The following is a 17,164-nucleotide window of genomic DNA, read 5'->3' on the forward strand; positions in this document are numbered from 1 at the left end:
CGTCGTACATGTTTCGTTTGCGTTGAAGCACGCTTTCCGATCAGAAGTCTCGAGATGATATACCGATTCGTTTTAGAATCAGGGTTACGCCTGTTCGCGCATCAGAGGAAGGCACATCTCCTATAAGCTTAAAAATCACAGGGGTGAGGGTAATCGTGCGTTCGCACCGCCCAATTCTTTTCCAATAGGTCCACTGCCCGACGAAATACGCGAACGGAATGAGACGCTGCGATATTCGATATCCCTGTCTTACTTTGTATTATTTCTTCACGCAGCGGACCTATTAGAAAAGAATTGGGCGGTGCGAATGCCCGGTTACCCTTACTCCTGTGACTTTTTAGCTTATTGGAGCTGTGCCTTCTTACCTATGCCAAACCTCTGCGACAAAGGATGAGTCGACGATACCGAAAACTACGTAAAGTACGCCCTATCAAAATAGATTAACAAGAATTTCGCTCCTCTCGAACGCAAGATCGTTTTAATGAAACACGTCGTAGAAACAGAGAAGAATTTATTTTCCACTCGAAATCAAGTTTCAAAGTTGTTCCGTTCTTTCCAGAGGAAGATTTCGGATTACCTGGGGTTAGGATCGTCTGCTCGGAATAAATTTCCTGCCGGTACACCGTTGCTAAATTAGAAACCTCAAAAGAGACGTTGCTACTTGTACATGTCGTCTTTATGAAATTTCCTACCCAACTTTCTTCTCGTTCCGTGCCTTGTCGCCACTGCGAAACAAGAACAGTTGCGGAAAACGAAACCGTGTGCGTTCGAAACTTTGCGACTGTCTTCTCGGATATACGAGCACTCGAAGGAACCGGCACGTTTTTCTCCTTCGCGGCATGATTTCGCGACAGGTTTGCTCCTCTCCGTCTCTATCTATCGCGTCTGACCATTTTTTTTCTTCACCGTGAAAATGGATTTTCTCAATTTCGTCACGCTTCTCTTTTTTCCATCCATTATAGCGAGCCGACGAAACCGGTGGAAAGATAAACAGAGCACGGTTAATGTATTCGAGAACGTGGAAATTACAGTTCCTTAGTTTACTCAAGCGCGTTCTCTTTGCTCACGACGGTAAGGTATCTTTGTACGATAACTAGGATCGTTAGGAGATTCTCCCGTCACGCGTACAACCATTTCCGCGAAAAATGATCGTCGCAGTAACGAGCCGATTGAATCGAGCCACGTTTCTGACTGTATTATCTAATTTACTTTAATTTATCTCAAATTAACCCTGCACCGATAAATCTTGGGGAATAACGTATAATAACACAGTTCTGACGATCATAAATATATGTAAAGAAAAGAAAACTCGATAAGAGTTTATCGCAATCATTACAAGTTCATGAACAGTAACATAACACATTGATCAACACACTGACCATCGCAATAACTGTCGCAAGTGTTAAATAATACTTTAATAACTGTTATTAAGTACAATACGACCATTTCACTTTTCGACTCCATTAAGTTAAACTATTGACGATTTCGGTTAAACAGCACGAAATTAACACGTGACAGCTAGATTATTTGATCAATCCCCGAGGAAAAGGCCATAACCTATCGGATAATTATCAGATTCGAGAGACGCCTGATGCATGTATCGCCTATGTCTGCACGAGTTGTTCAATTATGCGCGGCAATAATATTAAACGCAGAATACATGGATTTACGTAATCCATTCGAAAAGGGATAGGCTAGCAGCGTCGTTTAATGACAGATTATCCGTCGAACGAGATGCGATCGAACTCGCAGTTTTTATATGATGTCATCGGCATTTTCCACGAGAGAGTCGAGTTTAAAAGACAACTTATGTTATCGGCGCATCGCGTATTCGACGATGTTCCGTAGAGTAGGCTATAGGGAAAAAATAAAGAATAACCATGGGTTATTTGTAGTAGCCAGGCTGCGTCAACCGAGTCGCCTTAATACTCGTAACGTGCTTCGGTAAAGCGGACGAGCAGCGTGTAAAATACGGATGAGACCCGTATAGCCATACTCGATACGACGATACGATCCTATACTCACTGCGACCACCTATTCCTTTTTGCCAAACAGCTTCGTCATATGCAACGTAAAACGTTCTAATCTCACGATAACAGTAAGACATTTTTCTTCGTTATCGCTGAATGTCACAGTCAATACGAATTCATTGTCTAAAGTTATGTATAGTACATGCGTAGATATCGTTAAAAGTACTTTTCGAGCAATATTTCGCAACTAACTTTTACCACTTTGCATGCCTTGAATAACGTTAATATAATAGCATTGCCAAATAATTGCAAAGAGAGAAATGTTGAGTGCTCACAGACGCGAACAGCAGTCGGAGAGTTAACGAGCTCTGCCGACAAGATGAATCGAAATAAAGATTAGCCGTACTTTCTTTTTTCAAGCTTTACTTTGTCGCATTTTTATGCATATTCGACTAGGAAAATTTTCCAAGTAATTCGTAATGCTTTTATCGCATCGTTTATACTTTTTTTGAAAACCGTGAAGTATAAAAACATCGTTCTTGGTAGACGCCTGACGAGTTGAAAGAAACCGAAGAAGCGAAAGCATTCGAACGTTCTCCGTCAGTAGATGAAGCATAAGGCATTCAAGCTACTAGGTATTTAATAATTCTTCTGATTTAGTATCTATTTAGAAATTTGATCGAACCGAATAAAATCGTGGGTGTAAAGAGAAGCAGCGAGTGCGAGACGGAAGGAAATTCACGAAAACGCGATTCGTTGGCCTGTAAAATCCGCGCCTCGCCATGCAAATTCCCCAAGATTTATTATCGACAGTTATTACCGCGATTAATTGTTTTCTCATCAGAACGGCAGGTATAGTTTCATCGATGCGTCAGCCAATCGAACGATTATCGTTCGAATGGCAACGCAAAATCGTGCCGTATCGATTCCCCTGAACAGAGTTCCCGGTTTCGTCGAGCCAGCAAGTCCCGGGAAGAAACACAATGGCAAGTGTATCCCTGTCGACGAAACGGAAATACCTTCTGCAAACAGTGCGTCCGTCATCGAACCGTGAAATCATCGGTCTCGAAAAAGCAACGATCGTGTCATTCGTCGAGATGATGTAGCTACATGGTTTCGCGAGGATCCGTGTATGTAGCAAAAATGAAATAGCAGCCTAGTCGGTTTCGTTGGCAGGAAAAGCCCGCTTATTGCGTCCCCGCGGAGGGAAGATTAATGAAGGTATTAATGGATGGTAACTCGAAGGGAATTCTTCCACCGCCTCAGGCGAAAACTTTTCCCTTCTCGCGGAATGCTGTTACCGAGACTAGATTGGTAGCATCGCGTCGCGTTAGGGAACAGAAAATTTCTTGACGAGTAAGCGAAGTTTATTTTCGAACGAAAAGTTCGAGTTATCGGTGAAATCAGGTGAAAATAAAAAATAGAGATAAATTGCAATTTGAAAAACCGGAAGAAAACGCTACGAGGTTACAAAGAAGGCTTCAATTTCGCGCGTCATCGGTTACGTCGCCTTGTTACGTCGATCCATAGGTCGTGGAAACAAACACCGTGGCGAATTACCGGGTCCGGTAAGAAAATCATTGCGACCGCGTTGAAAGTGCTCGTTCCACCCTCTTCCGCTTCGCTGCGAGCCACCGCTTGCAGTCCTCTTCCCGTGTCCCGGTTTAGCCGCGGAGACACGCTCTCGCTCTCGTTGAAAAGGCGCGAGATAAAATTTATTGGAGGCGTTCGTCGGCCAGCTCGTTCGCGGTAGTTGCGACAACCGGAAAAAAGCCGGAACTTCCATTGTCCGTGCGCCGAGTTCCCCCCGCGAAATATGATTTTTGTTCAACCGAGTGTACGCAACGCCGCGGCGCGCCTCGAACAATGCGGATTCACGGATCTACGACGACATATAGCCAGGAGGATTCTTTGGTTCGTTTGCGTGAAAAACCGTTTGCCAATTAACGCGACTCGACGGAAGACGACGAATCGTTCGAGCGATCAGGCACCATGGTTGTTTCGGTTAACCGCGACAAATCGCTGCTCACCGATCCGAAACTCTGACAAGGATGTCGCAACGTTATCGTAAATCTCGTTGAAACCGTCTCACACGCTGATACTATTTTCAATAACATTCATCAATCGTTAAGCTTATCGTATACAATTTGCATTTGCGTAATCGGTGTAACCGAGGAATGGGACCATGCGATAAGTATGACGATGATTGTACACGATATTTTTCAAGCTTATTATCCTACGATATATCGTAAAATCCTACAATTATAGCTAATCGATTAACGGACGGGAGAATAAAAATACCTTGACAGAGATTGATAGTTGCGATAACTGTTCGAACGAACGAACATCTTCACCACGACGGAAAGTACGCAAAGACGCGATGATCTTGACCTTCGGACGATCGTCGAATCGGAAAAACCGTCGAAAATGGTTGAAAGATTTTCCAGAGGGAGTCGAATCTCGTGGCTTCGGTGGGAAAGGACAACGTGTTCGGGTGGGAGATGAATTATAAAGAGAGGTCCCACGGTGAGAGGTTTTACAGTTACAGTTTCACCGCATGCACCTACGAAGCTAAGTCGTTCGTGGAAGTTTTTGTCGAACCACGCGTTTCTTGTGTCCACCAGTGAAGTGGTTTTGATTTTTGCTTCATCGTTTAATATTTTTCGTGATACGTCGCGAAATTCTTCATTTACGTTTTTAAGGTACGCGATCTTATGGCGATAACAGATGCAACTGGTGAAAAGTGAGATTAAAATCAATTCGAATCCGATAATCGAGATCTCATCAAACGGATCAGATATCAATTTTTAATGTATTGCCTCGAATTAAATACTATCATTTGTTATGATCTATAAGTGTACTTTTGACCTGGATTTCTCTTTACATCATAGTGCAAATAATGTTAGGAAGTTCGTTGTGGTTTTTTCTCTTTTAAATATCTACATTTCACAAACTTCAATTATATAAATGAACCTAAATCCATCGGTTGTAATACCATGAAACTCGTCGAGGAGGTGTTATGCCCTCGATCTCGGTTTCTTGCCGTGCAGAGAGGCTTGCGGGAAAATTGAACAATGAAATATTACTAAATCGTAATTACCACTGTACTCGTTGCTTTTCACCAAGCAGCTTAACGATTAAATGATGATTGCTGCATTTGAAACAATCGCGTTCGAATAATTATCATTTTCGCGCGGAACTTTTTTCCTTTATTTTACTTCACCAAACACTAATTCCCACGGGGAACTCGAGGAAAGTTCAACCGTATTAATTGAAAGTAAATTAATTAACACGACCAGTAAGTTAAATGCGAATTAATTCGACGTTATCTGTAATTAATACTCGAATATTCTTTACGTAAACGACGGCTTGTTTCCTTCATGGGGCAAAAGGAAATCGTGAACGATTACGATAGTCGAAGGGTCGAAATGAAGTTTTGAACAAAGTTTTGCATATCCATTTTCGATTCGCGTTAATGATTTTTCAAGGACGCTATACGTATAATGGCCAAGTTGAATTGTCTAGTTACAGGATGTCGTACAACGCGTCGACAATGTCACCGTGTTCTCAACCCTACTTGGGTCCGAACCTCGCACAGACGTGTCCTGGTTCACAGTTCCTCACCTTTATGACCCTGTTGGACACGTTTGTACGTGCAAAGGAAGAAATTTCTCAACTCTGCGAACGAGTGAGACCGATCGATCCACCGGAATACTATTACGATTTCATCGTGATCGGAGGTGAGTAAGCACACGTTCGATAATTCGATTCTCATCTTATTGTACGATCGATGCTCGAATGAAACTTTCATACGTTTCGTTTAAAATACCATAATGAAAGTAAATATCTAGTCGTTGAATGATTTAACCAGGATCTTTTGTGTCGGTGCCCAGTGCGATTAATTATTAACGCCACTTTCTCATCGTTCAGATGCAAACAAGCTAATATAATAATACGCTCTAATGGAAGAAGAACTTCCATTGTAGGTAACGGGAATTATTCAACGATATCCGTGAACATTAATTTCACGCTGCTCGTTAAAATTACAACGGTTACCCGACGTCGTTCACGGAATAACTGAAATTTTACCTGGCGCATCCGTGTTCCCACGATAAGGTTATTCATCGTTCCGTGAAAATTCATCGACCGATGAGGAAAAAGAACAATGCTTCACGGAGCTGGAAAAACTGACACTTATTTCTCTATCAGCTTCGGTATACGAACAAATGCTCATTATACCGTCTAATGTTTTATCAACTCTTCCTACTCGACGTTAGTACAATGTATATTACTATGGTCTATAGACGATCGAACAGGCGAGCTTTTCCTCTACGAGAAAAGGCTATATTGAGGAAGGAGAAATGTGCGGTGAAGCCACGTTTAATTTTTAAACTCAAATCGCTTCTCTGTCTCATTGTCAACAACTTATCATTTTAGAGGTAAAAGGTAGATAAGTAGATCGTTTGAACGATTATACGTAATTCTCCTCTAAAAGTTATGGACAAGCAGAAACGGTCGAACCTCGTCACGTGGAAACGGAACGAGACACATTTTCAATCTCAGTAAACGGCGTTTATGCGTACGCGATGATCAAACAGAATTATCGCGAATCGAAGCGTTCCAATGGAACTGGTCCGATCGTAATTCGTCGATTATCACTACCGTGGGAATGGCGAAAACGCGATTCGATAGGTCGAAACCGTTCAGTCGAGATATTAACGCATCCGTATTAACCTATCTCGGAGCTTGACACAGCGTCAAGAATTTTTTTCAGAACATTAACGCTGGTTATAAGTTGACAATTTAGGTAATATCGATTCAATAACCTACTTGTCCCAGCTCGTAAGCGCAATGCGGTTAATTTGAAAAAAAAAAAAAAAATATGCTTATCGATAATCGAAGAAATGGAGGATCGAATGACAGTTATTGGAATGGCGAATATAGCGGTCTCGGTCGACGACAACTGTGAAATATCCATTTCGCTAGGCCGCGCAACGCGAAATATTTTATGGTCCGGCGAGTTTGCATTTGCATAATCTCGCCGAATATTCAGCGTATCGCGCGATGAAAACGTTATTTGCCCGGTGACACTTTCCTCGATTATACACAGTTTTTCGCACTCCTTTTTGCCGCCGGGCATCGAGCAAATTAGTGTGAAATTTCTGTTGTTCGTGCGAGCTTATTCGAAACTGAATCATCATTTCGTGATTGCGTTTACGTCACTGATACAGCTCGCACGAAACAATCATGAAATAATACGGTTCGATGTTAGTCAAATTCTATTAGCAATCGACTTTTTGACCTTTCATCGCGTGGATCATTTGATTACTTTACCAATAAATACATAGGTACTTACGTATTTTGAAAACGTTCCAATTTAGGTTAGGTTGTTCAGCGTTGACACGAATCTGACAGAAAAAAATCGCACATTCTATTAGCAATTGACTTTTCGACCTGTCATCGCGTCAATCTTTTGATTACTTTACCAATAGGTACTTACGTATTTTGTAAACGTTCCAATTTAGGTTATGCTGTTCAGAGTTGACACGAAACCGCCAAAAAAAAATCGCACTATTTCACTAACGATAGTATACACTCTGTTTCTATATCGCGTTTATTTGAAGACGATTTTATACTCTATACAACGAGACGAGACGGTAAATGAATAAAATTCACATGCTCGAAGCAGGCCCAGCTCACAGTACACAAATCTCGACCGAAACGTTTGAAGAACTGATACCAACTGTAGTGAGCTCCGCCCTGCGTCGAGTGCGTGAATTTGTAAACATATCCTGACTCGTCTCGTTAGACGGATTATAGAGCAAGAATAAACATCCTCTATACGAAAATCATAAAGTTAAACTGGCATTGACCGAACGTATGAATATCGTCGAAGCAATTGTCGAGTAGAGATGAATGCCAGCTATAAAATCGTCGAGTGGAATAACCATCTCATGAAACAACGTAAATAACGTAACGTCGTACCTTGTACGATAACCAACGCGCAGTTTCGTCGTCGTTTCGACGCGGAGGAAAACGGAATTCACAGAGTGTATATCGAAATACGTTTACCTATAACTGGAATCGACCTCAGTCCGGCTCGAGCCTCGGCTGGTTATAAAACTGTCGGAGCAAATCGTGGAAAATCGAGAAAAATTCGAGGAAAATGAAGGATAACCGTGCTAGAGAGTTTTCGATTCTATGATCGATCCATCGAACCGCTTGTTTCGGCAATTACGTATGAAATGGATCGATGCGCGCGCAGGTATAGTTACACAACTGCGTCGATCGTTTTTTGTCCAAGCAAAGCTATGTTCACGCCACCGACCTACTTCGTTTTCGGAAAATCGCTTAGAAAATTGCATAGAAAACCTGGCGAAGGAAACAGGGAACTTTCGGTTTTTCTTTCTTCCTGAATCTTAACAATTACTTACAAAACGTCAAATTATATTCAGAATAGATATAATGAGAATGACCCTTAAAAGGGTGTAGCGGCGATCAGTTTTGATGCGACCTGAACGCATCGATATGTACATATAGCTCGTTCGTTCAAATTTAATGATTTAATTAATCATATTTTTGCTGGTATTAAACGAAACGCAGAATTTACAATGGACCAATGAGGAGTATTCTGCACGAAGATAAACAAATATAGGTACATACCAAGAGTTTTTCGAAACGTGCATGTTCCATCGGTCGTGCTTGCACAACGCGATATGAAATATCGAATCGTTATAAATATTAAACATTGCGAATATTCTACTAGCCTTTTTTTTCGGACAGAAACGTTTGATAACTGAGGTTTAAACGTTTCATGAAGTATAAAGTAAAGTGTTTCAGAGTTTCATAGTTTCATATTGAACTATCCGGCGTTTGCATTAAAATTCAATTTGATATATATATTTATTTTTCCACGAGCAAGATAACAGACCTAAGTAAATTGCTTAGGTTTCTGGACGCGTTATCGCTTGCCAAAGGAATACTCGTGTATTAATAATATATAATCGTTTTCCTCGTTGCATAATGATAATGATAAACGATTTGCGTTACAAATAATATAATATTATCACGTTCGCGAAACGTTTCATCTGCCTAAAACAATTGCATCGTCGTGTACCAGCTGTCGATGAAAATATAGGTATTTGGTGCGTTAAAAATGAATGCAACGGACGTTATGTACGTATCACGGAAGCGTACGCGTTCCTTTTCACCAAAGAAAGTACGATTCCGTGCTTTACCGTCATTCTTACTACTTCATTCTTCCACTTTCCTTCTTCCGGGCACGCGCAAACATAAACAAATTACGCGTACAAACGGATATTCTATGGTTGACGGGGTAGATAAAATTTTACAAAATATTTACGAAGACCTTTGAGCAGTGATACACGTAAACTTATGCATCACGTGTAAACGAATGTGAAACACGTTCCGCGTAACACAGCAGTACGGAAAACATAAACGTGCACGCATGGTATAATTACTTTTACCTGTTGGCACACCATGGCCAAGGCCTCGCCGAGCCGCTTTCTAGTCCGTTTTACGCCAGACTAACTCGCGACCGGTACATCGGGCAAGCTTCTCTCTAGATATTCCATCAAAGGTGTACCTCTCCTAATTAGACGAACGACGACATTAGCCGGAAGCATTTCATTTGACTATAGTACCTTCTGGTTGCCAATTATTTCAACCGTTTCCACGTTTTCCCGTAGGAGGAACAGCCGGTTCTGTGGTCGCATCTAGGCTCAGCGATATCGCGGAATGGAAAGTTTTGCTACTAGAAGCTGGCCCCGACGAACCGCCGGGCGCTGATATTCCCAGCATGGTGGCAATGTTTCTAGGTAAGTTTGTCATGTGTACTTATTTCTCTCATAATTAACCGTTCGCTCAACACGGAAAACAGAAGTTGGTTTACTTTCGCTCGACTAGGTAGCGAGATTGATTGGCAGTATCGAACCGTAAACGAAATGAACGCCTGTCTGTCGACCGGAAGATCGTGCAGTTGGCCACGGGGTAAGAATCTCGGTGGTACTTCCGTTCACAACGGCATGATGTACACCAGAGGGCACGCGAAGGATTATAATAATTGGGCAGCTATGGGCAACGAGGGATGGTCGTGGGAAGAGGTAAGGGAAGATTAAAAAAAAATTGAAATTGGAATAAAAGATTGATCCTCATCACTGATATCCTTGATAGTTCATAGCCTATACATACTGTCGGGGAAGAAAATAGCCTGCCGTATCAGGCATGCCTGTATCTACTGCAAGTAGTTTCAACTACTCCGTGTCGAGGTATTCGGACAGTGGACATTCTTTTCCCCGAATAAATCTCGAATTTTCCTGCTGATTGCTGTCTATAAAAGAAACGTAACCGAACAGGCGCACACGCGCGTATATCGCGAATCGGCACGAAAATGTTACGAAAATCGAGTCGCGTGTTGTTAACGAGACTGATTTGCCAATCCGTCAGTCTGATTCACGTTAATAACCCCGCTGGAACAGCGACACGACACTGTTGTTCTTTTTGTTACTCCGTTGACAGGTATTGCCGTATTTCATGTGTTCGGAGAACAACACGGAGATCAATCGAGTTGGTCGTAAATATCATTCGACCGACGGTTTACTCAACGTAGAGAGGTTTCCTTGGAGACCGAACATAGCTAACGACATTTTGGCAGCGGCTGCTGAAAGAGGCTATCCGATCACGGAGGATCACAATGGCGATCAGTTCGTTGGTTTCACGATTGCCCAAACGATGAGCAAGAACGGGGTCAGACAGAGCACCGCGACCGCTTTTCTTCGACCGATTCGTCAGAGAAGAAACCTTCAGATCGCTCTGAACGCGACCGCTACCAAGATTCTTGTAGACAATTTGAAAGCTACAGGAGTTCAATTCTATCAAGTGAGTACCAGCGAATCACCTGACCCGATCAGATAACTTTGTTTCCGGTATTATTATTACGTTGATACGATACTTGCTTCTATATCTATACCTTTCATTTTTTTACGAGTTTCGTTGAATTCATTACCATGATTTTTTTTCATCTATTCTTCTATTATACACTCTCCTTTCTACGCTTTTTATTTAGGTATATCGGTTAACTTCAATATCGATTGCAAACGTTAATTACCCATTCTTCCGTCAAATCTAACGTGTCAATTAAAATTATTTGCACGAACGAATTTTTAGGACGGTGAACTTCGAGTAGCACGAGCTTCCCGCGAAATAATTGTTTCCGGCGGTGCGGTTAACTCCCCTCAGCTTCTACTGCTTTCCGGCATTGGACCAAAGGAACATTTACAGGCGGTGAACGTGAGCGTGGTCAAAGATCTGCCAGGCAAGCAAAACGAATAAGTTAATTAAACGAGTATTTCAAAGTATCGAATAAAATTCATCCTTTTCTCTCTGGTCAGGCGTCGGAGAGAATCTACAAAATCACGTGTCGTATACGTTATCCTGGACTATAAATCAGCCAAACGAATTTGATTTGAACTGGGCCGCGGCTCTGGAGTACGTATCTTTTCAAAGAGGACCAATGTCGTCCACGGGTCTAGCTCAATTAACCGGAATCCTTCCCTCGATCTACACGACTCCTGACCATCCGGATCTTCAGCTTTTCTTCGGCGGTTATCAGGCGTCCTGCGCTGCTACCGGAGAAATAGGGGCTCTCATGGACGGTGGACGTCGTAGCATAAGCATATCACCGACGAATGTACAACCACGCAGTAGAGGTACAATAGTGTTTCATCATTTTGTCATTTCTATTCGATTTTGAACGTTATGAGATCTCGAGAAATCAGCGGTGTCGACACATTTCTTCAAATATACAAACACACCTTCTGACGTGACTCTAATTGTTTCCTATGTACAAACAAAAGGTCGTTACGTAAATTTAAGTGCAACGATAAAAACACAATCTATCTTCCTCGTTTTAACTCTGACAGTTGTAATACAACAACGGTTAATTCCTCGAATATCTAGCCGTTTCACAAAGTGTCGCTAACCGATTGCTATCTCTACAGAACAATTCAAAGTACTCAACGGTACGGTATGTTTCTGTATCAGGAACGCTGCGTTTGGCCAGCAACGATCCTCTCGCGAAGCCCGTAATCCAAGGAAACTATTTGACCGATCCGTTGGACGTGGCCATCCTCGTGGAGGGAATTCGGATAGCCTTGTCCTTCGGCAATACCACAGCCATGGCGAAATATAATATGACGCTTAGTAACGTTCCATTGGCAGCGTGTTCGCAGTATCCGTTTCTGAGTAACGATTATTGGAGCTGCGCTGTACGCCAAGAGACGGGTCCAGAGAACCATCAGGCTGGTTCATGCAAAATGGGAGTGAGCAGAGATCGTATGGCTGTGGTAGATCCACAGCTTAAAGTTCACGGTATCAGAGGCTTACGGGTAGCCGACACGTCCATCATGCCACAGGTACGTAGGTGATCCTTTCTTCCTTGACAGAGGATACACAGTGAACGATATTTTATTTCTCCTAATCAAGTACCTCGTTATCCAAAGATAAATCATGAACGCAGTTGATGGGAAATTTTCTGGTCGATAGGTGACATCCGGTAACACGGCCGCACCGGCGATAATGATCGGCGAGAGGGCAGCGGCGTTCATCAAATCGGACTGGGGCGTCATCCCGACACAATGGTACGGGCATGCCCATCCCCCCGTATGGAAAAACTCAGCCCCGTGGAAACGCTATTATTAGTCACTAGCAATTTGCCATGTTTCCTAGTTCCCGTTCCACGATCGACAACTCGCTGGATCTATTGCTATGGGGGATCAAATACATCGACTGGGACCAGGCTATCTGGTAGCGTACGAGATCCTCCAGAATCGATCTAGTCCGTGATACCAGCGGGTTTCTCCTCAACCGAGTTACAGCGCCGATATTTCTGGTAACGTTACCAAAGAGACGTTACGCTAAAGGAGGCTAAAGGTTCGCTTTCGTTCGCTTCTGCACACCAGCCTTTCTCTTCGATCGAGAGCCGATGGAGAACGTCGAGAATCAACGATTCCAGCGAGTTCAACTGTTGAAAATCCTATTTTAACTCTTACCTTCTTCGGTGAACCTTTTACTGTTCTGCCTTCCTCTTTCTTCGCGACACGATATTCCAGGATACGACATCACGAGAATTTCATTGAAGATCATACGGGTCTATCGATAGGCATTACCTCGAAATGTCGAAATGTCGTTTGGAAATGGATACGTTTATAGGAGATCGCGTTTGTAACATTGTTTCGAGTATTGTTTTCCCTGCCTCTATGGAAACGTAGACAAATGTCGCGTCGCTTAAAACGTTCGGCAAACCTACCGTTTAATAGTGTTGAAAGATTATGTTTGTTGAAGTTTGTACATACGTAGTTTATTTTACCCCTGTTGTCGATTGTACTGTTTCTCCTAATTCAGTGCTCGTATGCTTTCAAACAGTTGTATTAAACAATGTTATTTAAAAAAAAAAAAAAAATACAAACTTACGTCGTTCAGAAGAATGTTTAGATAATTTCAGTTTTCTCCCACTCTTGATTAATCTCAATTCTCGTACCACTGCTATGATGTTTCAAATGAAGCTTCGTGTTTCATTTTCGAGGCAATACATAAACGAGTGACCTAAATTACGATATACGTAAAGTATGATCGTGAACAAGAAGGTAGTAATTTTCATGATAAAAACACTCCGAACACCGAATCATCGCTCTTCCCTGTCGAAACAAGTTCGATATCTTTCCACACGGTTCATAAATATAATGAAACGTCAGATAGTGGTAATTTGCAAGAACAATTACGTTAACTACAGTACAAGCGTGTTCTTATCATTTTCTTATACATCGATTATAGAAAAGTAGAAGTATAAAAGAGAGCAGCAAACAGTAGGCAGTCAGTCAAGCAAAACAACGCTACCTGCTGTGTACGAGTCTTTAATAGAACCACACTTGGGTGCACTATGGTACGTTCAACATTTTGTCCATTTATTTTGTTATTTTTTAACAATTGTCGTGTGCGTTCAAATAACCCACGATTAAGGCGTTTAGAGTTAAAAAGTTTCAACTGTGTTGATTCGAGTTTGTAAGCAAAGAAAAACCCAGGTTTCAGTTTCAATAGAATTTCTATGGTTTCTCACACTAAACACTAATACCTTTCGTTACGCTTTATCGTAGAGTCTGTTTGACGCACCTGTGCCGCAAGCGCCCTGTTCTCACCCATTTGTGGGAGGACCCCAGCTTACGGATGTCTGCTCCGCGAGCAACGGAGTCCTGTTCCTGACTATATTCAACAGCCTATTGGTAACGAGCCCTAAAATTGGTGACCCATGTGAACGTATCGTGCCGGTTACTAAACCAGCTGCTGCTTACGATTTCATCGTCGTTGGTGGTAAGTTTCCGAATAGTTGTATTACCTACGAAAGGTAGACGAACTGTGAAATATCATATTGTTAATTTACGTTTCGTCGCGATAACGCAGCTGGAGCTGCCGGAGCCGCAGTGGCGGGAAGACTGAGCGAAGTTAAAGATTGGAAAGTTCTCCTCGTCGAAGCAGGTCCTGACGAACCGGCAGGAAGCGAAATACCCGGCAATCTTCAGCTCTATCTTGGTAACGCAAGCTTCTTTCAATTCGCGAAGGCAACAAGGACTTTGAACAAGATGGCTAAACGAAAGCGATACATTTGTGTTTTTTAAACAGGCGGTGAATTGGATTGGAAATATAAAACGACGAACGAGTCTTATGCCTGTCTGAGTAGCAATGGCAGCTGTGCTTGGCCTCGAGGTAAGAATCTTGGAGGAACCACGTTGCATCACGGAATGGCATATCATCGAGGACACCCGAAAGATTACGAAAGATGGGCTGAACTGGGTGTCAAAGGGTGGTCCTGGGATGAGGTGCGATTATTTTTCTTCGCTTTTTATAAAATACGACTTATCAACACCAATCATGGTTAATTATTTGTCTCTCTAGGTCATACCGTTTTACCTAAAGTCAGAGGATAACGGAGAAATCGAACGAGTTGGCAGGAAACACCACAGAACCGGAGGACCGATGCACGTCGAGAGGTTTGTCAATTGATTTTAACATACCGACGATCACAATCATCGAAACGTATGAATCTTTTTGTCCTAACAGACTGCCTTATCAGCCTCCATTCACTACATCCATCTTGAACGCGGCTAACGAAACAGGCTACGGTGTAATCGAAGACTTAGCCGGGGATAAACCGACGGGTTTCACGGTAGCTCAAACGATCAGCAAAAACGGAGTAAGAGAGAGCAGTGTAGGATCGTTTGTTAGACCGTACGCTCATCGATGGAATCTGCACGTAGCTATTAACGCGACCGTGACAAAAGTCAGGACGGTTGGAAAGCGTGCCACGGGTGTGGATCTCTTACTGGTACGAAGCCACGCGACAGCATCCTTTAACCAATGCTTTTTAATTAAATTCAATAACTCTTCTGTTCTCAGAATGGAAAAAAACATGTGGTCAATGCGAAACGAGAAGTGATTTTATCGGCTGGTACGATAAATTCGCCTCAATTGTTGTTGTTGTCTGGAATTGGACCAAAAAAACATCTGCAATCCATGAAGATTCCTGTGGTGCACGACCTACCAGGAGTGGGTGAAAATCTTCACAATCATCAGTCTTACGGAGTTGATTTCACCGTGAACGAGGAATATTATCCGCTATTGAATAAATCTACCGCTGAACAGTATGTTTACAATCAAACTGGACCTCTGGCCAGCACGGGTTTGGCACAGGTTACCGGAATGGTGGCATCCAGATTCACCACTCCGGACGATCCGGACCTGCAGATATTCTTTGCCGGTTATCAAGCCGTGTGCGATCCTGCACGAACCATCGCAGATTTGTCGACGTACGACAATCTGATGACCGTCAGGTTCTCGGCTGTCAATCTGCAGCCGACGAGCAGAGGTAAGGAGTAATTATATCTTTTGCAGTTGACATTCTCCTTCTTCGTGTACATAGCTGGGATCAATTCTTCTGGCCAACTTTCCACCTCGATTTCGTATTTTCGAAACTTTCTTCCGTAGGTCGCATCACTTTGAAGAACAAAAATCCACTGAGTCCACCTGTTATCTGGAGTAACGACATTGGAAACGATCACGACCTTAACATTATACTGGAAGGACTTCACGTTATCATGAAATTAGCCAACAGCTCGGCAATGCAAAAAGTTGGTCTAAAATTAAGGCACACGCAGATCGAAGCCTGTTCAAAGTACAAGCTGTACAGCGACGATTATTGGAGATGCGCCATTCGTTGGAATTCAAGACCGGAAAACCATCAGGCCGGTTCATGTAGGATGGGCGCCGACTCGGATCCAATGGCAGTGGTAGATTCTCAATTGAGAGTTCGCGGTATCAAAGGGCTTAGAGTAGCCGATGCATCTGTTATTCCGCAAGTACGATTATCCTTCTTTCTACAACGATTATTGCTATTTCAATGAATTTCGTACTCTCGAATCTTGTGTTCTCTGTTTCACAGGTAGTCTCAGGTAATCCGGTTGCTTCGATCAATATGGTTGGTGAACGAGCAGCGGACTTCATTAAAAAAGACTGGAAACATTAAAACGACGCGTTAACATGAAACTATTATATATCATAACAATATTTTAATAAATTACAAGGCAGATAGTATTTAAACGTGATGATCCAGTTTTCTTTCAAATCGTGTTTCCCTTCCAGGAGTAGAACGTCCTAAACAATCCAAGTGTCTTAAGTTATTCTATAAACGGTGCTGACCGATTCGAGTCGAGATTTCCCCGTAGCATCGCGTCGCGTCGTCAACGGCGACGCTGCTTTTCTCGTCAGCCAGTGAAACTTGAAGACTTTAAGCTCCCGCGAGATTTCGCGAAGAATCTCCAAGTTTTCCTCTCCTCTGGCTTCGTGAACGAATATTTATCTTCGTCAAAGACCGTAAGCACGAGAGGGACAGAGATTCACCGGAAGGGTCGCGACCCCTGAGCAACGAAATTAATTTCATTGACTCTTTCTCGAAGCACAATAAGGCGCAATAACGCGGTTCAATTAAAATTAATAACGAGCCAGGCGGATGCATTCGAGATTGAAGAACGCTCGCGAAGAAAGGTCGCGATATTGTCTGGCACAGGATTGTTAAGATAAAAAACCGAGGAGGAAAAGGGAGAGAGGGTGGGAGTGAAACTGAGGAG

At 42.6% G+C, this 17,164-nt stretch overlaps 2 protein-coding genes across 11 annotated transcripts in view; one reads left to right on the forward strand and one right to left on the reverse strand.

The window, feature by feature from the left end:
- The window catches only part of LOC117603073 (kin of IRRE-like protein 1), a 246,563-nt gene that overhangs the window by 175,455 nt on the left and 53,944 nt on the right, over window positions 1-17,164 (reverse strand). The window contains exons 1-3 of one of the 10 annotated variants that reach the window (XM_034321819.2): window positions 8,043-8,222; window positions 7,471-7,501; window positions 7,327-7,378 (exon numbers count right to left, since the gene is read on the reverse strand). The exons of 3 other annotated variants lie outside the window; for them this stretch is intronic. The gene's annotated coding sequence lies outside the window, so the exon portion shown is untranslated. Of the gene's footprint in view, window positions 1-7,326; window positions 7,379-7,470; window positions 8,223-17,164 lie in introns of those variants that run through there. 6 more of the 10 variants (XM_034321817.2, XM_034321815.2, XM_034321816.2 and 3 more) reach the window with 6 other exon arrangements.
- LOC117603074 (uncharacterized) lies at window positions 4,524-16,635 on the forward strand. The gene is made up of 19 exons (XM_076691274.1): window positions 4,524-4,713; window positions 5,496-5,710; window positions 9,680-9,808; window positions 9,897-10,093; window positions 10,509-10,868; window positions 11,157-11,304; window positions 11,381-11,698; window positions 12,033-12,403; window positions 12,534-12,628; window positions 12,717-12,794; window positions 13,150-13,207; window positions 14,141-14,354; window positions 14,445-14,573; window positions 14,664-14,860; window positions 14,937-15,031; window positions 15,102-15,366; window positions 15,438-15,906; window positions 16,026-16,396; window positions 16,480-16,635. Exons 1-19 carry the CDS (start codon window positions 4,685-4,687, stop codon window positions 16,561-16,563), a joined length of 3,822 nt encoding a protein of 1,273 aa, XP_076547389.1. The 5' UTR covers window positions 4,524-4,684; the 3' UTR covers window positions 16,564-16,635.

The sequence above is a fragment of the Osmia lignaria genome, chromosome 12 (genome assembly GCF_051020975.1).
Source record: "Osmia lignaria lignaria isolate PbOS001 chromosome 12, iyOsmLign1, whole genome shotgun sequence".
Lineage (NCBI taxonomy): Eukaryota > Metazoa > Arthropoda > Insecta > Hymenoptera > Megachilidae > Osmia > Osmia lignaria.